At 44.6% G+C, this 24,593-nt stretch overlaps 1 protein-coding gene across 6 annotated transcripts in view; it reads right to left on the bottom strand.

Annotated features, from left to right (window-relative positions):
* Positions 1-24,593, bottom strand: part of MKNK1 (MAPK interacting serine/threonine kinase 1) — a 43,295-nt gene that overhangs the window by 10,054 nt on the left and 8,648 nt on the right. For 4 of the 6 annotated variants that reach the window (XM_061184262.1, XM_061184261.1, XM_061184259.1 and 1 more), the window contains exons 3-9: positions 23,737-23,918; positions 13,907-14,008; positions 11,434-11,531; positions 8,622-8,701; positions 6,987-7,060; positions 4,806-4,910; positions 1,665-1,720 (exon numbers count right to left, since the gene is read on the bottom strand). In XM_061184262.1, the coding sequence (XP_061040245.1) occupies positions 1,665-1,720; positions 4,806-4,910; positions 6,987-7,060; positions 8,622-8,701; positions 11,434-11,531; positions 13,907-14,006 (513 nt within the window). In that variant the 5' untranslated portion in view covers positions 14,007-14,008; positions 23,737-23,918. Of the gene's footprint in view, positions 1-1,664; positions 1,721-4,805; positions 4,911-6,986; positions 7,061-8,621; positions 8,702-11,395; positions 11,532-13,906; positions 14,009-23,736; positions 23,919-24,593 lie in introns of those variants that run through there. The other 2 variants (XM_061184263.1, XM_061184264.1) reach the window with 2 other exon arrangements.

The raw sequence follows: 24,593 nt of genomic DNA, 5'->3' as shown, positions 1-24,593 counted from the left end.
GTAATGCTATGCTTAGCTTTTTGAGGAACTGCCAAACTGTCTTCCACAGTGGCTGAACCGTTTTACATTCCCACCAGCGATGGGGAAGAGTCCCAATTTCCCCACATCCTCATCAACACTTTTTATTTTCTATTTTCTGTATTGTAACTATCCCAGTAGGTGTGACATGGTATCTCACTGTGGTTTTGATTTGCATTTCCCTGATGACTAAGGATGTTGAGCATCTTTTCATGTTCTTACTGGCCATTTGCATACCTTCTTTGGAGAAATGTCTTTTCAAGCCCTTTGCCCGTTTTTAAATTAAGTTGTCTTTTTGATATTGAGTTTTAGAAGTTCTTTATATATTTTGGATATTAAACCCTTATCAGACATATGATTTGCAAATATTTTCTCCCATTCTGTGGGTTGTTTCTTCACTTTCTTGATGATGCCTTTTTACACTCAGTCTCTCTTAATTTTAACGTCAGCCATAAAAAGGGGCAACAAACCTGTGTCATGAAGATCAAATGAAACAAAGGACATGAAAGTACACTGTAAACCAGAGGCACTATGACAGAGTAGTTCAGAGCACCAGTGGAGTCTGGAGTCAGACTACCTTAGTTTTAATCCCTACTACTTATCAGCTGAGTGACTTTGGGCAAGTTTCTAAATCTATCTAAGCTTCAGTTTCCTTATCCCCATAAAATGAATATAATAATAGTGTCTACCTCATGAGATTTTATAAATACTAGATAAAAGAAGTGTAAGTGCCTGGTACAATGTTAAGTGCTCAAGAAATGTTAAACATAATTATTAATAATAACCATAGTGATAATCATGATAAATTATAAAGTTTTATGCCAGAGCCACTGACAGGAAGTCACAAGATTTATTTGAATGAATACATTTCTATTCCCCACAAAAGCATTGTAAGTAGCAGGCTGACTCACATGTTCCCTCACAGCCACTCCTTCTTTATGAGCTCTCCCCTAATCCAGACCAAGACACGTGTGTCATGTATATGCACATGTATACACACACAGCTAGGAATGTGGGCCATCAAAACCACCTGGGCCTAAGTCCCCCCTAACAAACAAAGACTTTGTCAAATTCATACATGCTATGAAGATGCAAACACTTCCATTTACTAGTAGATTAAGATAAAGATTAAAATAGGTTGCATTTGTTCAACACCAAGTAAAAATGTCTTCTTTTTAATGGGCACCTTTGGAAATAAAAATGGAAGCAGAAACCCTTTTCAAGAACTTGCTTCCTAATTATCACTTCTAGTGGTGGACACCAGCAGGCATATATACCATAACATAAACATCATTTACAGGCAGAGATTTGCTTGATGTAAGATGGAGTTGCTGTCTGACTCACATCTACTGCTCTAAAGGTAGGTGCATTGGATTAGAAAACATTCATTTTGTGCAGGTCTCATATATTTTACAAACACTCAGGTTTAAGCCAATCTGCTGATAAAGAGCACAGAAGGGCCAAGGATTAGCCCTACTTGGGATGTAGAAACAGTACACGTTAGGTATAATATTCTCATGTGCCTATAATAATCAGTTCAACTTGGTACCTGAGGCCGAGAGAGCTGCTAATGATTTACATTGAAAGTAAGGGTGGCTTCCCTGAGTCAGTATGAACTGTGACATCCCAAATCAGGCCCTAAGTACCTTTTCTGGAGATTCACACAATATATTTTCTGGCTTCAGATCGCGGTGAGCAATGCCTGAAATGACAAAGAGCAAAGAAACGGTTAACATATGCAATTGATTATCAAACATTCCACACACAATTAATTTTTTCCAAATGCTGTTGTTCGCAGATTAATTCCCAATTATGGTACATTAAAAAATCAACGAGCTGCAGAAGGCAGAAATAACCAGAAACACAAACCAAAAGCACAGTTGATTCTCCAAGTTCTTTTGAAGTGGAAGCTTTAGAAGTCAGTCAGGGATAAGAAGGGCTAAATGAATCCCAGCCAGCCTACCTCTCAGCACTGCACTGACAACCCAGAATAAGCAGCCTAATACGAAGCACAGCAAAGAGCCCTGCAAACAGCGATGCTTGGAACAGCAATGAAGAAATAATTAGTGCCTTGTTTAAGAGCATCTCAGGGGGCTGGGACTGCTCTACCTCATTTCTTCTTGTGTGGCCGATTCAAAAAAAAATGATTCCTTCCGTGGGACTCCCTGAATGTTCAGAGGATCAAGCGTTAGTTAACAAGTCTCCCAAAGCTTGTCTGGTTCCCTTCTCACCTGCTCTGCATGTCCAAGACAGTCCTGCCAGAAGCTCAGCAAGGACTGCTTTGGCCCGAGGGTGCTGTTCTTAAGAGAAACCTCTCCTGTATTTTGGTCAGACCTCCTTGAAGGAGACTGCGGATTTACAGCCTACCCCGTGAGGCATTAAAAGTTGCTGACCTGGCCAAGAAGGCACCTGGGGGCAAACCCCTTCTAACCAAAGACAGGGACAAAGAACCAACTCATGGCCATGGTGTTCTAGTGGCGGACACAGAAATCTCCCATTCCTTTTTCCTCCTGCAGAGTGTACGGCGCAGAGATAGAGGGCTGTAAAGTCAAGCAAAAGCCAAACGGCTACTGCTTGGAAGTACTGGGAAGCAGCAGAGGATTCGTGGAATAATGGGGAAAAGCAGACTCTGCTTCACTACAACTCCCTTGCTGATCAACTTCTCAGGCAGCCCTCTAGATCCCCAGCAGGAGGCACTTCACTAGGGAAGAAGAACCTGAGCTCCAGCAGGCTAAGTAACTTCATCAGTCACCTAACTGAATGAGAACCCAGAGCGACTACGTCTAGGCTGCACAAATTGAGCTGGGCTGCAGCTCGCCGCGCTAAAAGTGAAAGATATTTTCCATTACAGCAAGTGCTCCCACAGAAGGGTCGCGAGCCACACGTGGAGCCCTACTCTCCAAATAGGTGCCGATGGCCCCGTTGTCCCCCGGCCTGCGAACTGAGAGCCAGGCCGTAATAGTGGGCCTGCCTCGGTGAGCACACCGGCCATCGAACTGCTCCAGTTCATTTCCCAGAGGTTGAGCTGCAGTATGTCCAGTATTTAAAAGTATGGAACTTGTTTCAGGCTGACCCATTCTAGCCCAATTCATCTTTCCAGCATGAAGTTATTTAGAAAACAGCCAAATTCAGCTGCAAATCGTTTTTCATCACCTCCAACTTCTAGTCACATGGGCAGCTGGCCAGCTAGATGTTAACTAGCACTTCAGAACTCCTAAGACACCACCAGCCTCTGTTCCCTGTAGTGCATTCTGGTAAAAAAAAAACCACACAAAAAAACCCGCCTTTACCCCCCTCCAAGGTATGGATCTTATAAAAAGCGTGACCCAGTTTTGCAATCTACAGAGGCGGCTTGGGGAGCAGCTGTAAATCTCTGTCAGGCAGGTGTTACGTACATGCATCCCAGCTTTCAGAAACAGAACTACTGCTATTCATCATGCTGTGCAAAGTACAGACACCCCCTTCTAGGAATTTTCATCCCATGTGCAAGTCAGGCCCCCAACCTGGGCAGCGTCAGCATGGAGCACTCTCCTCAGCCACCGGAGGAAGCGAGGTGGACTGGTGAACCTCCCCTCCGGCACATGCCTCACCAGTCTGCACAGTTATCACTGGCACATAGCGGGATGCGGGAGCAGCATGCCTGCAAGTGGACCTGAGCGCTCACAACCAATGAGGCTGGCCAACGTCCATGGAAGCGAAGGGAGCAGAACTAAGCCTCAGGGCATGCGCTCCACCCCCACGCCCGCCAGGCAGAGTGCGTAATTTTAAGGGAATCAGTATGCGGAGTAAAAATGCCTCTGCCTGGCGGGGAGGAGGGGTAGAGAAATGTTACTGAAGAACTACTATGTGCCGGGCACTATGCTCCACCTATATATGTATATGTTATAAGTATACAACACATACACAAGAGACACACAATTATGTAAGCGAATCAATATATATAAAAGGCCCAGGATAGTGCCTGGCACATAACAAGCGCTACGTAAGTGTTAGCTACTGTTGATGATGTCATTATTATCTCTCTTAATTCTCACCATAGCTCTAGGAGGTAGGCATTGTTACTGAGAGAGCACACAGCTGGTAAAAAGGTGAAGCCAGAATTCATTTTTGCCATGGCACTGCTGTTAGGCAAATTTTAAAAACATATGTAATAGTCAAACATATTTCAAGAAATGCAAAAACATATAATTCGCAAAAATATTTAATTTACTACAAAAGTTCTAGCTAAGGAACTGTAAACTGAAGTGTAATTCAAACAATAGCAGCTTGCTATTTACACAATGTTCAACAGATACCTCAAACTCACCATGTTAACAGAAAAATGCATTTCCCATTTATTGTGAACAAGATATAAAACTACACATATACTACCATGCCAATTTTGAAAAGAGAGATACAGGTGATATATTTTAAAAGACTAGACTGAATAATACCCAAATATTTATACTAGAGTCTAGGTCATATTATGCATGATTTTTGCATTCTTCATTAGTAAAGGAAAAGATCATTCACATACACACACTCAGACATACCTTGTTCAACATGAAATTCATTTTTTTTTACTCCTTGCTCTTTCTCCTGTATCCCTATCCTGCTTAATAGCTCCATATCTACCCACCATTCACATTAGAGATCTAGAAGCCACCCTGGCCTGCCCCCTCACCCTCGTGGGTGGGCCTGCTAGCTGTACCAGCTCCTGGCCGAGCCCTCTACCTGGCCTGCCCCTCTCCCTTGGTCCTCAGAGGCAACCAGCCCAATCCACCCACCACGGCCAAGGCCTGGCTAACCTTTGGTATGCAGGAAGTCAAGGGCTGCGGCGACATCCTGCACCACTCGGCTGGCTTCTCGCTCGTTGAAGTGCTTCTGCTTCTGGATGTGGGTCAGGATGGAGCCTGGAGAGCAGAGGGACACAGAAGAATGCCTTTCAGGCTCTAGTAAGTGTTACTTCTCAGAGGCCAAGTTTTCAAAAGTTTGGGGTGGGGACATAGGCTTATTCATCGCTAAATGTCCAGCACCAGTGTGGTACCTGGCACAGAGCAGGTACCAGCACAAAACTGGACCAAACAGAACTGAAAGCCTATCTTCTGTACCTGTCTATGATGAGCACAGAAGGGAGAGAGAATACCATTTAAGTGACCAAAAAATATTAATGCCACTGGGGCAGATTCGGCTTCTGAAATTGAAAAGAACTAAAAGTGAATCCACACGGGGTTGGGGGCCTCTCTAGAGGAACTTTTCCTCCCTTGCATCTGATCTCAGTCCAAACAAAAGCACATGCCTTCAAATGGAAAAGCCACACCTTTACGCGTTATGTAAAGGTCTAGTAAAAGGGAAAAAAATGGCTTTCCCCCCGAACTTTCCCATTTATTATTATTATTGTTATTATTATTATTATTTTGTTGGCAATGGCTAACATTTACTGGGTAGTTAACTATATACCAAGCACTATGTGATACTCTTTAAATAGATTATCTCATCCTCACTGCAATTGTACAAGATGTACAAAATAGTCATCCCCATTACACAGCTATAGATGGGGAACCTGAAGCCAAAAAAGGTTAAGCAACTTGCTCAAGATCATACACCAGGAAGTGGTGGCATCATCAGGACCCAAGCCCAGTAAGTCAGGTCTCGGAGCCTGTGCAGACTTCTCCTCAGCAGGACCTATGGTCTGACTCCTGGGGGGATGGGTTTTCCTGAGCCAACCACACACTCTCTTTACCCGCTGAGTCTGCCCTCAGTAGAGCTGCGCTCTAAGTGATATAGTTACTGATGACCCTGGCTGCATCAAGCATCTCAGATAGGTAATTCACGGTGCTAGTGTGGTTGGGAGGGGTGGGGTAGACAGACACAGGCACGAACATATGGCTTGGCTCCATGTGGTCTGTGCTCACCACTGGAAGCCAGTATTTTTGGGCAGAAGGTGTCATCTCTGTATCCTAAAAATGGCACATGTTTACTTATTATCTCTGGTTTTTGTCATGGGGAGGGGATGAAAGATCTTTCACTTGCCAGATTAAACAATCAAAGGATCCCAACACGCTGTGGAACATTCTGAGAAAACTGGCTCTTGGCTAGGTCTCAGGCTTGCTCTACTGTAGTGAGTCTCTTATTTTCAAATTTGTTAAAAGGGAGAGTGGCGAGTAATACTCTACACACTTCTAAGATAGCCCCCAGCATACCCAATTGTTACAGCTGACATTTATTGAACCCTTAGAGCCTACGGGGCACTGAGCTAAGCATTTCACATGAATTATCTCATTTAATCTTCACAGTGTCCCAAGGAGGTAGGTGCTGTCATTATCCTTATTTACAGATATAGAGAATACTGTTGGGAAAGATTATGTGACTTGCTCAAGGTCACACAGCTAGTAAGTGATGGAGCTCCCTTAACCACCAAACCCCTCCGTGTAGCCCTCCACTAGGCTCCAGACATCCTCCCTAACCTTCACCTTGCAAATGCTTCCTAGGGCTGGGTGAGTGATGGGGAGAGAAAGGGCTTCTCTATGTCAGAAAAGCAACTTAAATATATATTCCGGTGATCATGTGTGTGGGTGATGGTGGTGATGGTCGAGAATGGCATCTGTCCATCTGAAAGATGGCACCTTCTGGTGAGCCTTTTTAGACTTCACAATGAATGCAAGAGCTCCCACCCCATAATTAACTTCATTAAATAGTGAATGTGTCAAAACAATGGATTGATAAATTGATGACTAAATGTATCTATATATGAGTCCTATTATAATGAGAAGGCATTTATAGAAGTCCACACAGGTGACATTCTGAGTTCTGCAAAATGCTAATTACATCCTTCCCTCCGGCCTCCCTTCTCCCAAATCAAGGGCAGTTTTAAGTCCTTCATCCTTTTTATTAGCTTGACTCGTTTTAGAAGTCTCTGGGATTCATGATGGATGATCACCGCCCTGGGTCTTAATCAGAAGTCCAAACACATACTCAACAGTAAGTACCTCCTTGCAATTTCTCAAAGACCAAGTAAAACCTTGTGTCGTCTTCAAAGAACTCAATCAGCTCCAAAATGTTCCTTAAATAGGGAAAACAGTATTATATATTGAAGCCCACTTACAAATACACAATGAAAAAAACAAAAACAAAAACCAATGCCCTGTAACAGGGCAGAAATCAACTTGAAATCAGAATGCTTATTAAAACCCCATGTTTGAGAAGTAGCCAATGGTGTTAGCAAGATTCAGGTCACCTTATCTTTCCATAATGTTTAGTCTCTGGTGTTTTCACCAAGTCTGTGCTGTCAAACCCCAACCCTAAAACCCACTAGGTAGAGTTATAAAAAAGTCCCGGTCACATTAAACTGAATAAAATCTGCAGCCGACTGGAAGCAATTGCAGCTAATAACACTGAATAGTAGGTGTGTGTCCTGGAGGCAAGCAGCAAATAATTACCTGCCCTCCCTCTTGCCCATAAATCACGGGGCAGTATTTACATTGCCTGGAGAAAATGGAAACATCTGTCAAATAGACTTGGGGCCTAACGTGGGCACCGCTAGACCCTAACTGCTAAGCGCTACTTAATGAAACGGCCGCGTTCCCGGCCACTGTAGCACTTGTGGCCTTCCCCGGTGAGCGCTCTCTGCCTGCCTGAGCATTACTGCGCTCTGCCAACAAGGTCGTCTTGTAACTCAGTAGGGAAGCCACCAGCCTGGATATTGGAGGTGTTGGGGGCTTTTTTTCTTTTAAAGAACAAAATAAACCAAGTAGAGTCTGTAATGCTGAACTCAGAAGCTGCAGGGCTGAAAATAAAAATCTGTCCCTCATAAAAAATGCTGACCATTTTGGGAGACACCGGGTGTTTACTAGCAAAAAGGTGTCCGAATAAGATGGCCAAATGGCCTAATTTGAAAGAAGATTGTAGAGGCAGTGCCTGGAGTTAAATCAACAGCAGCCCCCTTCCTCCAAGCTTAATGACAAAGCCATCAATACTGGCCACTGGCTCCCTGCTGACCCTGCCATGGAGGGAGAGAGAGGGGGGAGCGGCATCTTAGAGGTCACCCTGATTTAAAGCCACAGTGGGAGAGCCATTCATTTGGAGAGGGTGGTGAGTAGACTAAGATGGGGCTAGAGACCACCTTGGCCCAGTTATCAAGCAACGAGTGTTAAACAAGGTTTCAGGACCCTTAGTAGTAGCTGCACGTATGTAAATATGCTAGGAACAGAAAACAGCCCAAATAGTCTTAACAGTTCTCATCATCCTCGTCTATTAACTAAAGCAGGTCCCTACAGATTTCTACTAGGCAACACTCAGTCAGCCTGCTTTCCACAGGCGCTTGAAAGAAATAAAACCCCATTTTTTCCCAAGCAGCCACTGATTCAGATTGCTTGCTCTTCTAACTTGCATAAATTCCTGATATGTACAGTATTTCAGCCGAAATAGAAGACAGCTTCTTTGCTGCTGCTGCTTCTCCTCTTTCTCTCTCTCTCTAAACATTGAAAGATGGAAGGAGTTATACACAGTTGTGGGGGAAAGAGTGAGAGCTAACTGCTGGGGTCAGGAGATGGTAAGAATAACTTCCTTTTCTGCAGCCAAGCATCCCCCCAGAGAAGCAGCAAGTAACCCAACACTATACTCACTTGTTTCCTTGACACTGATACAGCGTCTCCACCTCCCGAAATACCCTACTCCGACTGTGTCCTGCATGTTTTTCAATGATCTGTGTGAAAAATAAAATCTGTCATATACACCCACCTGGTCAAAACACCCCTCAGCGGGTGCCCCCTGGGAGAGTGCAAGGCCAAATTCAGCCCAAATCCAGTTTCAAGCGCAAGTCTGGAGTAGGCCTTGTGGCTCTGTCAGCAAAGCAACCTACTGGCCCCAGGGCTTTCTAGCCCACCTGGGCTTGTTCGACTCTGGCCAAGTACATCACCATCGAAGCCTGTGAGGTTGCTACCCCCAGCCGCCCAGGGGAGACCGAGGCAGCCAGCAAGACAAAGAACCAGCTCTGCCAAGCTCCTACCCTGAAGGCATCTCTCTCTGCTTTAAGGGTAAGAATTTACAAGCTCTACTAAAGGATCTTCTAGTGCTGGAGGAAGAGCAAGGGGAATAAGGGATACAGTGAAGAGGAACTAAAGCCCCAAGGCCCAGCTCAGATGCCACCTCTGCAATTCTTCTGAGAATCTACCTTTGGCAGGCACCGTATTAAGTCATTTAGGTACATAATCTCAGTTAATCCTTAATCCTTACAATCCTGAAAGATAGGCAGAGGTAAAACATTTTGCCCCCAGCTCTGGTAAGTGGCAGGGCTGCAATTCAAGCCCAGAGCTGCCTCCAAAGCCCTTGCTGTCCTATACCTGCTTATATCCTACACAGCTTTTTCTCACATAACCTAGAGGCTCTGTCTCTCCTATGATATTGTGGGCTGCTCCCCCTCCCCACCTGTACCTGGAGATGCTTGGCAAGTACTGACTGAAGGAATGGGGGAGCCAACAGCTGAGCAGGTGGTTTACACAGGGACTGGCTGACCGTGCACATCTCTACAGACCCATCCAGAGCCCCAAACCGTTGCTAGTAGAGCCTGTGGGCAAGTCTTCTGCAGAGCTGACTCTGCCTTATAGTCCCATGTGCGGAGTGGGCAGACATCCGGTTCCTTCATTCCAAGACTGCTGTCAAGGACACTTCACACTTCTCCAATATGCAGCAGCACAAACATCCACAATCGAGTAATTTTCTAAATAAGCACACGTCTGTTAGGAGACCACTGGACTCATTTTCTGAGCTGTCAGAGAGGTGAGGTGCTGGGGCACAGAAGCTATTCAGCTCGTTTGTTCACCAAGCAGATCAAAGTCAGGAATAACTTTCTAGCAGGCAACTATTCAGCAATGGCATAATTTTCTCTGAGGAGGTAATGAGCTCCTGCTACCAGGGATGGGAGTGGCGGGTGCCAAACACGGAAAACTATGTGAAGAGTTACAGGGGAGGCTGAGGACCAGATTACCTTGAAATTCCATTCCAACCGTGAGACTCTAGGATTCATCAGTTGGATGCCTGTAGGGAAAGTCCTAATAAAACCAAGTACTGTGGAGTCAGGCTGGAGAAGTAGCCCACGTCTGGGGAGCTTTCAAAGAACAGAAGAGACATGAGACATGGGCAGAACAGCTGAAACCAAAGAATTGCCAAGACCAGGTCTGGTGTTTGCCCAAAGATGCCACGGAGCATGAAGGAAGGGCAGCCTTGAAGAAATAGCTCTGTCATCCATAAATGTATTCACATCTTTGAAAATCAATTTACATTTGTGGTTTTTACCACACTTAGGCATTTTTTTTTAAAAAAATTACTTGTAATTTATACTGATCTGTTTCCAACAAGGAATCGAGGTAATGCTTTTTTTACCATATGAAGCAAAAAGGGACATGGCTTAGCAGAAGTGTTCTCCTTTATAAATCCAGCTGGGACTAGGACTATGACCAGTTGGTTAAAAGAAGAAACATTTCTTTCAGGAGCCAGTTTGGCTGGGTTTGCCCACATGAGGCAGCACTTAGACCTGGTGGCTCCGGGAGATGATTTGAAAACTTTGCTGGATACCAGAATCACCCGGGCAGCTTGTTAAAATTAATGTTGCTGGGGCCTACCCCTAGTTTCTGATTCAGGAGGTCTGGGATAGGGCCAGATAATTTGTATCTCTAACAAGTTCCCAGGCCATGCCGGTACTGCTGGTGCAGGGACCACACTTTGAGAACCACTGCTCTAGATCCATCTCTTCTTCCATGTAGAGTCAGCAAACGGAAGCACAGAGGGATACGGTGAGCCACTCCACGGTCATGCAGCTGGAAGTCACCTCTCCTGCCACAAAGCCGAGTGCTCGGTCCTCATCACCACATTGCTGTACATCACTTGTAGAGCATCTTGTAATTTATAAAATGTTTCTACTTCTACCAGTTCATTTTTGTTTTCATCTTCATAACTACTCCATGAGACAGGAAGGACAGGTATTATTATCTTCATTCTAGAGATGCGGGAACTGAGGCTGAAAGAGGTTCAGTGACTTGCCCCAAGTCAAACAGTAGTAGTTTGTCAAAAGAGAGATTCAGATAGGCCCTCTAATTCCAAATCTGACTGTCTGCTCCCTGAAGCTAACTTCATTCATTAGAGGCATTGTTCTAAGCACTTTACACATATTAACTTATTTAATCCTCATGACAATACTATATAGGTTCTGTTATTACACTCATTATACAGATGAGGAAACTGAAGGACAAAGAGGTTAAGTAACTTGCCCAATGTTACACGGCAAGTAAGCAGAGAAACCAGTAAATCCAGTGAATCCAGCTTCAGAGCTCCCATTCTTATTAAGCCACTATATCACAGAATATAAAATTTATCTGGTTTAGGACAAGCTAAGACTGACTACCTGCAAAGTAAAGCCTGGCATCCAGATGAGACACTCACTTTGACAGCATACTCCTTGCCATTCTGCAGGCTCACGGCACCCTGAACTTTGGCATAGGCTCCCTCTCCAAGCAGCTCAGAGGTCAGTTTGTACGTATCTAGAGGTGAAATGCATGAGAAGAATAACAGGATGAGTCACCCCTTTGCATAGAAGGAAAGAAGAGCTGTGTCACTTGGCTTCCCCAGTCTGACAGCGCAGGCGCACGAGGACTCCGCAGCTCTCAATGACGAGAGAGGCTAGTGCTCCCAGCCGCCTCGGGACTCGGCTTCACAACAACCAGGCCACATCGCTGAAGGATCTTGTTCCTCATTTTAGAGATGAGGTCAGTGAAAGAGGTTCAATTTGGCACATGCTTCCCGAGTACCTACTATGTGCCAGACGACATATTAGACTCACGATAGGGACACGGCGAGGAATAAAGTATAGTCCCTGCCCTTTGAGAGTCACGATCCAGTGGGGAAGACAGACACATACACAAGTGACCCCAGAATAAACCAGGCAGTGGTCAGCACTCTACTATCACAGAGGGACAAGACACAGTAAAAAAGAGTGGGGGAAGGGAAAGGTTAAATCTGTTCAGGGAGTCTGGGGGATCCTCACAGAAGGGGTGTGATTTGAATGGACATCATTCATTCACTCATTTGTTGAGCACCTGCTATGTGCCCAGCTCTGTGCTAGGAACTGGTGATACAAAGGCGAATAAAGCACTGTTTTATTTTATACCACACACAATGGAAGTCGGAGGTTTTTGAGACATTTTCAGAAATCACCGACAGGAAATAGGAGACAGAAGTAAGATGCAAACGGATGCCTGGAGGTTTTTAGGGTGCTGAGTCAGAGCGGTTCTAACACAGCAATAGGCTTGGGTGAAAGTATATTTAGGTGGCCTGCCCAAGGCCCGCTCCTCACAAAGAGCACAAGCTCTCTGACCCCCTTCCAAAGGAAGCCATAGCTCTATCATGGTCTCTGCCAAGGCCTCTCCTCCCTTGGTCTCCGTTCTTCAGCTTTTTCCTCTTGAGGCAGCCTAGCATTTAAACCCACAGACTACTGAGCAGAATACTTTTAACCGTGAAATTAGATTTTATCACTCTTAGTCATGAGAAACCCCATAACTGCACAAGCCATCCTTGAATAACAGGAAATACTCTCATGTTCATTGAAAGAGAAAGACCTGTTGATTTGGAAACTATTCTAAAAAACCTTGGGACTTTTGTTCATTCCCCAACCCCCTCTGCCATACACACACATCTACTGTTAAAGACAAACAGACAAAACCTACACTAAGCATCTTGTTGGTTCCATCAAGGTTTGGTCTCACAGCTGTTTGTAAGAAAGCACACTGCTGTTTGTAAGTATTTTAAATGACGTGCTTCTCTTACAATGGACACTTGGGTATTAGCCTTTGCATGTGTCAGGATAGGTTGGTGGCTGGAGGTCCAATATTCCTGACTCATAAAGGGCTTGTTTTTAGGACCACTCTACAAAACAGTCAATTCACTAGTATGTCTGCAGTGTTGGAAAGAGGGACCGTAAAGAGAAGCTATTTCAAGCTTCACAATGAAAGAAACAAAATAGATGATGGGGGCTCGGTCACTCCTAGGAGTAGCTACTTATCCTTTCAGTCCTTCGCAGGAGTGTCCAATGAGTCACTTCATCCCACCTGGTGCCCAGTGATAACAGGACCAGCACTGAGCCTGGTGCCTCACACACACTGTTCAAAATGTTTGACGACTCAACATCGTGTCCCCTGAACACAACATGCACTATTAAAACAGAGTCAGACTCATCCAGCACAAGTAGTTGCAATCTCTATAAGCTGAATTCTCTGCTTATAGAAGATTGAAGTTTCTTTCCTTCTTTCTTTCTTTCCTCCTTCCTTCTTCCCTCCCTGCCTCCCAACCGCCCTCTTTCTCTCTCTCTTTCTTTCTTTCTGCCGCGCCACGTGGTTTGCGGGATCTTAGTTCCCCAATCAGGGATTGAACCCTGGCGACGGCAGTGAAAGCACAGAGTCCTAACCACTGGACCGTAAGGGAATTCCCTAGAAGATTTCAGTTTCATTTGCAGCCATGGCCCTTGATGTTCCCTCTTCCTCTGACATGGCTGTTTTACCTCTCGGCAGCTCCTCCAGGACCAGCTGAGGGAAAGATCACATCTAAAAAGCGGCTGAAACATTCCAGGCGATCTCACTCCATGTGCAACTGTGACACATTGGCCTTTCTGTTCCCTGATGAAATGCTCAGACCATTCAGAGGAGGCTTGTGCACCATCCAAGAGCTTTTCCCATCCCTGCACTCTATCACCTCTTTCTGTAAACTCTCTCACCCCTATCTTTCACGCCTATCACACGGAGAATCATGAAGCTGGCTCTAAGATGATGCATCCTATGACCTTTACTCCTGGGCTACCAGGACACTCCTCCCATGTCTGGGAAGCCACCAACCCAGCTCTAAGAGATCAAAGAGAGTGACCAACCTTCAAACTTTCCTGGCAAGGAGTCAGTGGCCCGGGCCTTCCGCTTCTTCTTCTTCCTCTTGTCACTTTCTGCAATGGGAACGGGTTCACTGCTGCCCATCTCTGGGAGAAAAGAGGAGATGGAAGGGAAATATCACTGGACTGATCAAGCGATAAGTTCACCCAAAAGGAAAAAAAGGAGGGGGGGGACCCAGGAGCTTTATACTCACGTTTTTAAAATATCTATGAGGGCTATTTATCTGTTTTGACCCAAGAGGCAAAACTAAAAGCAAAACCATTATAGATCATTAACTGTGGAAAGGAACTCAGACAGATAGGCTAGATTAAAAGAGGATAGCAGAAGCCTGCTGTAACCAAGCTCATTAGCACATGGATTTAGATCTGCTCCCAAACTGAACAATGAATCCTTAAGCAGAATCCCACATGTGACATCCTCCTTCAGCCTCAGCACCAGAAAGGCAGGACCCAGGGAGCTTAAGCAGGAAGGGAGGTGGGTTTGTGGGGGCAGGGGGGGGGTCCATGCAAATGAAATCACATGCTGCTCAATAACATCCCTGTGGATGTGCATAGGGACTCAAAAGGCCCTCAGTGGAGGCTGCCTCTGTGACGGTACAACAGGGCAGGGGGTGGGTTTGAGGATGGCCCTAAATTCCTTCATGTCCAAGAGCACAGACTTGAGTGCCTGGGAGGCCAGCGCATACTCTCCCTCCTCAGCTCCTTATTTGAGAGGAGGCGGTAGGGTCCATTCAGAAGCCTGCAGTTGACGGGTCTACACCGGGTTGCTGGATGCAGTCATTTATTGCAAAAACATTACTATCTCTCTGGCAAGCACCTAGCTCCCCACCTTAAAGGGAGGATTTGTGAGGCAGACATTCAGACATTGGACAAATTGGGCAGGAAAGGGTGGGGACAGAAAGAATAAGCATGAAGACTGAGAGGGGGAAAGAGAAAAGGAGGAATAATGAACCAGCAGCCAATCATAGTCCTGTTTCTAAGACACTCGAGTAAGGGCCTTCCCATGTTAAAGATAAATTACTTATAGAACATGTCATGCCCTTGATCCAGAGTGGAGCCTTAATACTCTTCGCCTGCAGTTAGAAATAATAAGATTTCTCTGAAGTCTCTGGGTCTAAATCCCCACCAGGGTGATTAAACCTTTACATCCTTCTAAAATAGAGGCGGTCGAGCACTGATGGGGCATACAATGTGAGAGACTTTTAGACCAACCTTCAATAAACACAGGCTCTGGGTTGCTGGATTTTTTTTTCTGAGACTTTGAAATGGAAGCTGGCTCTTTGCCCACTGAGGGGAAAGGCCCACTCTCTTCTCAGAGGACCCCAGCTGAACATGATCAGAAAAATGGCAAGTCTGCTCAGGAAGACTGATTAGAGCCTACGCATGTCTACTGCACACTGTTCTCAGAAGCAAGTACACACAACCATTAGGAGAAAGCACACAGAACAATGGCACGTTTCAATACCACAGTCCAGAACCTGGTTAAGCAGCCAAGTGTCTGACAGCTCAATTGAGGTGCATTCTTCCTCCCATTTTTAGGATCTGATGACAGCAGACTTTCATTTACACTTTAGAGAAGATAAACATGTGGAGAAAAGGAATCCACAGAGGATCTCAAAGTATTACTCTAGCCAACAGCTTCAAGCACAAGATATACCTGGGGACTGCAACATGCTATGAATTCAAAGAACTGAACTTAAACATCAGCAGCCAAAGATCCACCCTCACCAAGGGAAATTAAAAGGAAAAAAGCTGCCCAACATAGTGAGAAATTCTACAGAAATAAAACACAGGGTCACTCATCTCCAGCACCCCAGGAAAGGGGTACCGGCCATTGGGACAGCAGGCTGAGAAGGAAGGACCACTGTCCCTCTTGCCCTGCCCTTGAGTGCAGTCCAGTGGCACCCCTCCCCACCCCATCTATTTTCTCACCAGCACTGCGAGCTGAGTGCAGAGAGGACAGATTTGGGATTCACTTCTCTTCCTCCTTCCCCTGCGCACACTCTGAAGGAGGGCCGAAGGACGAGCAAAACAGCCCAAAGGCAGCAATGGAGAGGAGCAGCAAGACAGCTGGTGGTGTTATAGTTCATGGGGGATGCTCAGACATACTTATGACTCTAGCTAGAAAACCCCGTTAGCCGCAATTTATACTTGGTTTTCACCACAGCAGGGCTGAGGGAGCCTTTCGTGGAAGAAGCATACCTCTGAGCACTGCCGCATACATGATATTAGATTTTATGGCTTCACACACAAAAAGATCGAGTACCTGGTCTATTCTGCATGGATTTCAATGGAAGAGGGTGCGCCAGAAGGGACAAATGGTTAAGACTTTCCTTGGAAACAGAACTTGTTGAAGGAGAGTTGTTTTTGAAACTAGGAAGAAAAAAATGTAGGAAGACAGTGAAGTGAAAAAAACATGCTTAACTTCCCTGTTTACAGCGGGGGAGCGGGATGGAGATGTGTCATAATCTTACCAAAGGGCTTAAAGCTCTTCACCTGGAGCCTGTCCATACACTCTATTGGGACCTTAGTTTATTATGCATGCAATCATTTGAGAAAGGCCTCCTCAGGGTGCGAGGCTCCACAATCAAGCTGGCTTACCTCCTTCCCTTGGACTAAGAACTCCTCTCAGCCATCAAAACCCAGCTCAAAAGTCTCCCCACCTTAGAGTAAGTTAAGGTTTGCACAAACACTTTTGAAATCTATGCAAATAGATGGCGTTACTGCACAGAACTCGAATCCGGTGCTTCATCCTCTGTTCCCAAACACCCTGCTAGCAGCTATACTAGAGCACTGGTTTTATTTGGCCTTGAGCTCTCTCTACTGTTCCTAAAGGCCAGGGCTATCCTTGCCTGTTCATCTCTGCATCTCCTATAAGTCGTGGTGTGGTGTCAGACATGTATCAGGCATCAGAAAACGTGCACTGAAATGAGAATGATAAGAGGACGCACATCCTTGGGGTTAGGTGCAGGCCTGTCACCCAGGCCCTCTAAGTAACGAGTGCACACGCTGAAAGAAACGTAGGTACACCTTTGCCCTGCAGGCAGCACAGAGTAAGGCTTTACTCAGTCTATGAATTCCCTGATAAACTCCCTCTCAGCGAAGCCCTATGACTCAAAAGGTCCTTAACTTTCTAGCAAGAAGCCTGGTCTTTGCTATAGGATTGGGCGATGTGTCTGCTATTTCAGAGGAGGGAGTGAGCACTTCCTTCACGTCTGTAGACAGACCTCAGCTGCCGTGGAGGCTCCCAGCACTTCACTGCCTCCAGCCCTTGCTTTCCTCTTGGGCCAGGCTTGGCGGTCGGTCCACTACTTGTGTATCCGCGGAGGTAGAGCTGGAGAGGAAGCACACTGCTGACAGGGAAGGCTCGTGGGCTTGGCATCAGGAGACCTAAGTGAAAGTCCGGTTCAGGTATTACCAGACGTAGCACCCAAACCAAGTTACTTTGCCTCTTAGAGTCTCCGTTTCCTCATCTACAGGTTAGGTTTAAAAATAACACCTGCCCTTTCCAGCAATGCTGTGAGGACCCAGTGAGCTACTTAATATAAACGCACTTCAAAAAAACATATATGTATGCATAAGTCTGTATGCTCATACAACAGAGTAGAAAGATTAGACAGAAATACACAAAACTGTTATACTACTACAATCTGAAAGAGTGCCTATTATGTGCCAAGCACAGGTATTTTACATACATTATCTCTAATTCTTACACTAATCTCCAAAGTAAATATTTCACCATATTTCAAGTGAGGAAACTGAGGCTCAGAGGTTAAGTTATCTACCGAACACCAAACATCTAGTTAGTGATTTAACTTGGATTCAGACACAATGTTGCCCTTTCAAGTCCAGGTCACAACTGATCTACAGTAGTTTTCTCTGTGTGATAGGTGATTTTTATTTTCTTCTTTATATTCTTCAGTATTCTCCAAATTGTATACAATGATGTTTATTATTTTTTTAAAGTGCTATTATTGTTTCAGTCAATTTTCATTTTTCAACAAAATATACAGTAACATTTCTCCAATGCACACTGGAATTTAGAGTCTGATTGTACAGTTTTACAAATTATACCTAGATTTCTTTATATTGAAATTCAACAGTAGGTAAAGAAAAAACATTTCAGGAATACTGGGGCCCTGATTTTTTATAATCTTGGAAAAACAACAAATGGCATTTTAACTTTTATCTTTATAAATGCTATTTTTTAAAAGGAAAAACTTTGTGAAAAAACCCCCAAATAACACACTGAACATCTGCACCTGAGATACACCCTTTTAAATCATGGTCTTCACACTGTGTGAGCTTTGGCAAGTTGCTTAGCTTCTCTGAGTATCAGTTTCTTCATATACAAAATAAGGTCAGAGTAAGGCCTGGCCTCCCTAGATCACAAGGCTTTTGTGAGGATCAAATAAGAAAGGAGAAGTGAAAGCACTGCTGACTTACTCATTCAACAAATACTGTTTTTTATTTGGCACCTACTGATTGCCCAGTGCTAGACAGTGAGAACACAAGAGAAGACACAGTCTCTGCCCTTATGGAGTTTAAATCCACTGACATGTAAAACGATTTCAATTCAGTGGGACAAGTGCTATGACAGGGGTACCAGGTGCTGTGGAGCAAAAGACAGGCGGCTAACTCACTATAGGTCACTAGTGACTAGTTTGGTCACTAGAAGAAGGGACAGCTAAGTTGACACCTGAAGGATGAGCAGGAACCAGCCAGGGTGGGGGCTGGGGAGAGAGACAGAGGAGGTGCATGAGCTAAGGCCTGAAGGAGAGGCAGCGTGGCCGGCTAGCGCCACTGCAAATTGTTCAGGCTGGCTGGAGCACAGAGTATGTGGGGAATGATGACAAGTCAGCTGAAGGGGTGAGCAGGGGCAGATCATATGCAGCTTCACCCCCACAGTATCATCACCATCATCACTATTATATGTTTCTATTTCTAGGCATAAGTTTATCTTGTTTTCTCCATTAAAATAAGTGTAGGGATGCATATTCTCCTTTCTTTGTAAAACAGGTATTCACTGGAGGCGTAGTAGATGCTAAAGATACAGATCCAACCACCAACCTGGCTCCTGCATGGGGAGAGGGCCCAGAGGACTCACAGAGCAGATGAGGAGCGGCCGGCCGAGGGGTCTCACCCGGTGGGACTACAAGAGCCACAGATATTCCTAACATGCCAGTACCGAGCCACTGTTCAGCCCACAAGCTGACCTCAAGGCCCCCCTTCTGAAAGAACTGTGTCATTTCTCCATGAGGTCTTACGAGCCACATCGTCCCCAAAGGCACCAGATCTGTTCTCCACCTTTTGGTAGAGCTTAGAGAGAACTAACCAGCTCTAACATCTGGTATGTCACACCAAAGACGATCCTTCTTCCCCAAGAACATGACTTTGCTGGCTAACTCAGCTTGACAAACTTAGCTCATGCTCCTCTCCCAACCACCCTAGAGTTCTTTTCAAGATCTAAGATTCACTTCTCAACGTGTGAGAGCTAGTTCCCTCAGTCGCTAGAGCTTTCTAGAGAAGGAATAGCGGTGACAGTAAGCTGATGAGGGTAATTATCAATTCATCTGCCTTCTCAGTCTTCAGCTGGCTGAGGGCCCCCAAACAAATGGAGAACTGACAAAACGAAAGGAAACTGAGGAAATGAAAGGAAGGGGGATGGACACTCCTAAGGAAGAGGCCAAGACTAAGAAATCTGAGCAGAGGAGGCAGTGAGGAGGAATGGGGAGACTAGCCCGGGACACTTACCTCTCTGAAGCAGTAGTAATAGTAGTGGTAGTACACACACTTACATGGTGCTTACCCCATGCCAGGCAATGTTCTAAGCATTTTACAAGTACCACAGTTTTACATATACTGACCTACTTAACCTTCACAACTCTATGAGGTAAGTATAATTATTATCCACATTTTACAGATGAAGAAACTGGGTGCAAAAAGATTAAGTAAGTTGCCACGATCACATCGCTAGTTAAGTGGCAGAGCTGAGATTTAAATCTAAACAGTCTGGCTCAGAATTCAAGCTTTTAACTATTACAGCATACTTAAACATTAATGCTGAAAGGCAGAAGGGGACAGCCAGTCAGAGTTAGTGGGGCACCAACAAGAATGCTTTAATTTAGAAACCTTAGCACAGAGCCTCCCCACTGATGTGCTGTGAGTGAGATATTGATCCTCTCACCAGGCTGAACAACATCATTTTCTCTGTGTGCTACGATGTCCAAAAGGTTGGGTGGCACTGCTCCAGCTTAAACACAAGGGCATTACGACCACATTATCACTATTATATTAATCTAAAATCTAATTTATCAGAAGTTTCCTCTCCTTGCTCTGAGATAGCTTTGTATTTTGTGTTTTGGCCTGTTTTGTAGGATGAGCTACAAGCCAGTCCAACCACATTATTCCATGGCAGTTCTGGTATCAGGACAAGGCTACTGTATTCTTCTTCTGTCTGACCTATTAGTTGGTTGATTTGGTTTCTGATGGTATCATTACCACGTAGGGGACAAGGTCAAGGGTACACTCAAATGGAAGCTAGTCAAATTTAACACACGGTGGTTGAAAGGAGCCCCCTGTGAAATCAGCTTGTCCTGATCAAAGGACGGTCTGTTAATGTGATTCCAAGGAGCTAAGGTATTTCACAGGTTTGCTGCAGAGTCCAGTGTGTAGTGGGGCTGGGCAGCATTACGCAGATTGCAGTCTCTCACTCAACTACAGTGAAAGCAGCTTGAGGCCCACTAAGGTGCCAGAGGGGTGGTGATTCACAACAGGCCTCAAACAGGGCTGGGATGGTAAGATTCCCAGGGGCAAAAGGTCTAGCTTCAGGCCCATATTCTTCCTCGGTTCTGATTCTGGGATCATATGCAGCTTTCAGAGCTGTCACTGCATCACCTGGTGGAAGGAATGAGAACAGGAAAGGTGGAGGGGGTAAAGGGAGTGTGTACTTAAGAAATAGCAAGCAGGAAAACAGAACTACCATATGACGTAGCAATTCCACGTCTGGGTATTTTTCTGAAGAAAATGAAAGCACTAACCTGAAAAGATATCTGCTCCCCCATGTCCACAGCAGCATTATTTACAATAGCAAAGATAAGTAAACAACCTAAGTGTCCACTGATGAATAAGCAGATACAGAGTGGGAGATACACACACACATACACATATACATACAATGGAATAGTATTCAGCCATAAAAAAGAATGACATCTTGCAGTCTGCAACAGTATGGATGGTCCTTGAGGATATCAGGCTAAGTGAAATAAGTCAGACAGAGAAAGACAAATACTATATGATCCATAGGATTTCACTTATATGTGAAATCTTAAAAACAAAACCAAAAAACAAGCTTATAGATACAGAGAACAGGCTGGTGATTCTTGGAGGTGGCAGGCGGAGGGTAGGTGAGATTGGGGGTAAAAGGGGTCAAAAGGTACAAAATTCCAGTCATAAAATAAATAAGTCATGGGATGAATGTACAGAATGGCAACTACAGTTAATAATACTGTACTGCATATTTGAAAGTTGCTAAGACAGTAGATCTTAAAAGTTCTCATCACACACACAAAAATTCTGTAACTAGGTATGGTGATAGATGCTAATGAGACTTATTGTGGTGATCATTTCACAAACATCAAATCATTATGTTGTACACTTGAAACTAATATCATGTTGTTATGTCAATTATACCTTAATTTTAAAAAAAAAGAAAAAGAAATAGCAAGTAGGAGTAAAGGACTGGATTTGTGTGAGCAGGACAGTATAAAAAGCTGAAAAAGGCTGAAGTCAGCTCATCCAAGCTTATTAATACGGCCTACAAGGCCCTCCAACATCCAGTGCCTGTCTACTTTCTAGCCTCACTAACCATCAGTCAGTCATTCTTTCAAGGAAAAATGAAAATAGTAGATAGTTCAGCTTGCAGTGCAGCTTCACAACCTCACAAGTGCTTTTCCTTGAGACAAGCGCTGTGCTTTGGTATGCAGCAGGAGTGCTTTCGAGCATTTCCACTGTGTCACGCAGAACATTAAAAAGATGTGTACTCAAGGGCTGAGATTCAATAAAATTAATAATTTTTACTGCTTCATCAAGGACATACTTAAGTGCAAACGGCATTTTTAAAAAACTGTGAGTGCATAGCAATAAGAATACAACGACTGCTAGTGCAGTTCAGCGCCACTGCCTTGATTTGCGCTAAGGCATCAGCAGTTTTGCCCACTGTTGTTTTGCAACAACAAATAGCATCTTGGCACTATTATGAAAGTAGTTTTGACCTTGCAGATACCTGAAAGGTTTTCAAGGATCCCCAGGGTCTGTCGAGCACACTTGTGAACCACTATTCTAGGCAATGGGGAGGGACTGGGCCCCACTGGAGCTATGCTTTAGGGTCATCAAACCAGCTGTGATGGCAGAACAAACTGGAGGCTGGAGGGGGACTAGAGGGCAGAGCGAGGCTGTGGCAACAACCCGGAGGAAGGCAGGGAAGGTGTGTGGCTGAGGTGGGGATAGAAAGGAAAAGGAAGAGGTGGGGGGTATGATGGGGAGAGGGAATGAAGCCAGAGAGGCAAAGCTGTTCCTGGTCCTGCCCAATGACTGGAGATGGTGGAGGAGTCCAAGACCACTATCCTCCTTGAAGGGAAGGCACAGAGTCTAATTTCTCTCTATCCCCACTGCCCTGTACGGAACCAGGCACAGAGGGGGACCTCGATATATGTTTATTAACCAAAATCAGGTAACTGTAAGAGCAGTAGTACCATCAAAGAAGGGGAGAATTCAGGAAGGGAAGCTGGTTGGGGATGGGGAGCAGGGGAAGACTGTGCCCCTGGAAAGCTTCAGTTGAAGGAGGGTGACATAGCAGCAAAGTCTGAAAACTCTCAGAACAGGCTAAAGCCATTCTCACCTAGCCCTCATCTGAAACAATCTACAAATGAGGCATTGTTTATAACCCACCAGGCATGATGAGACCTCAGGATAGTGTGTCATACAGAACACTTCAAAATGTCCTCAGATAGGTCACAAATTTTTAAACCCTGGAAAGATATATCTCAAGCCATTATTAACAATAGTTACTTTGAGAGAATGAAATTGAGTGGGTACAGAATTTTACTTTTTACACTTTTGTTGTATTTGATTTTGTTTTGTTATGATACAGTCGTTTTACCTTTATAATTAAAAGGGAATAAATATGTTTTCCTTACTGCATAGTTTTCCTTATGACCCTCTCTGCCAGTTTATTCTGGTAGAAATGTGCTCCACCCTACTGAGTAACTGTCTTAGGCATGCCAGAAAGCCCAGCTAATCCTAGCTGCCCAACTGAACACTGGAGTCTCTGACTCACCCCTTCCTCTGGAAATATCAGACACAGGTCTCCCAATTTTCGGAAAGTTCGCTTCACACCACTTTGCTTTTATGAAAGACCTACATTAGTATGTACCTGTTTTCAAGACATACTAAGAGGATTTTCATATTTACGAGAAAGGGTGAAAAGTGAAAATAGGGTTCAGCATTTGTCTTCCAGTGAACATTACAGAGGCACCATGCACCACGAGCAGTGAGAGTGGCACTGCCAAGCTCCTTCCCCAGGAACTACACTCAGCATCAAGCTGACAGAGCTTGGAACTGTGTCTGTGAGCATCTGCGCTTGACCCCCGTTTATTCTGTGCATCTGTTAGCAAGATGTGTCCTAAGATAATTGCTTTACACCATTTCTGCTTAAGAAAGGTTTCATGGGAACACTACTTTCAGATAGTGGGGGAACCTGCAATTTCAACCTGATGCAATCTAAAAGGTTAAATAAAATGTGCATCCAATCTTACCTATAGGTCTACTCAACTTTGCGAAGCAGACCCTCTGTAAACTTGAAATTCCAAATGCAATAATGCTCCTGTCAGGGGGCTGCTGTCTTCCAGCTGCAGGAAGTGTTTCAATGGCCTCTGTACATAGCAGACATTCTTCAGTTTTCCACTGGCCTCTGCTTCATCATACCTGGCATGAAAATCTTCAGAAAGCAGAAACAGAAAGGGTGTAAAAATGCTGACTTAAAAAAAATGACCAGAGAAGATAAAGATCAACTTGTGTTCCCCAAATCTATGTGTTACACCAGTAAGTAAGTAATCACAAGGCAATCACAGATTTCCCCAGTCTTTAAAATTGGAGCATTTAAAATGCTGACACAAAGCATTTGAAGATTTAACAAAGGTCTGGGTAAAAGTTTTCGGATTATGCTTCCATTGTGAGATTCCAGAACCAAAAAGATGTAACTGGACCTGAATAACTGATATGGGCACCTCTGTTCGCTGAGGAGACTCACACGGAAGGTAAAAGCTGCCACTTTTCTGTTGTCCACTTTTTTAGAGATGAATGAGCTCTGGTTTCATCTCCTAGTGGTTAGGTCCAACACTCACAGGCAGGAGGCACCAGAGTCAGAAAGGTAAAGTAGATGCTGAGAGCAGCAGGTGGCATGAACAAGAACAAGGTTTTATGCCAAATGCATAACTATTGCTAGTTTTCCATCTGTTGACTTCATTTTCTGTATGTCCACTGCTATTTTTAATCTCAGGGCTCTAGTTACCATGTGTCAAAGTTGATTTGTCAATTTCTCTACTCAATGAATATGTATTTCCCCTTTTCCCAATGGAAAAGCTCTAAAAATGTAGTTTAAATCCGAATTCTA

This window comes from Eubalaena glacialis, chromosome 3, assembly GCF_028564815.1.
Source record: "Eubalaena glacialis isolate mEubGla1 chromosome 3, mEubGla1.1.hap2.+ XY, whole genome shotgun sequence".
Lineage (NCBI taxonomy): Eukaryota > Metazoa > Chordata > Mammalia > Artiodactyla > Balaenidae > Eubalaena > Eubalaena glacialis.
This window is presented reverse-complemented; position numbering and strand designations above follow the sequence as displayed.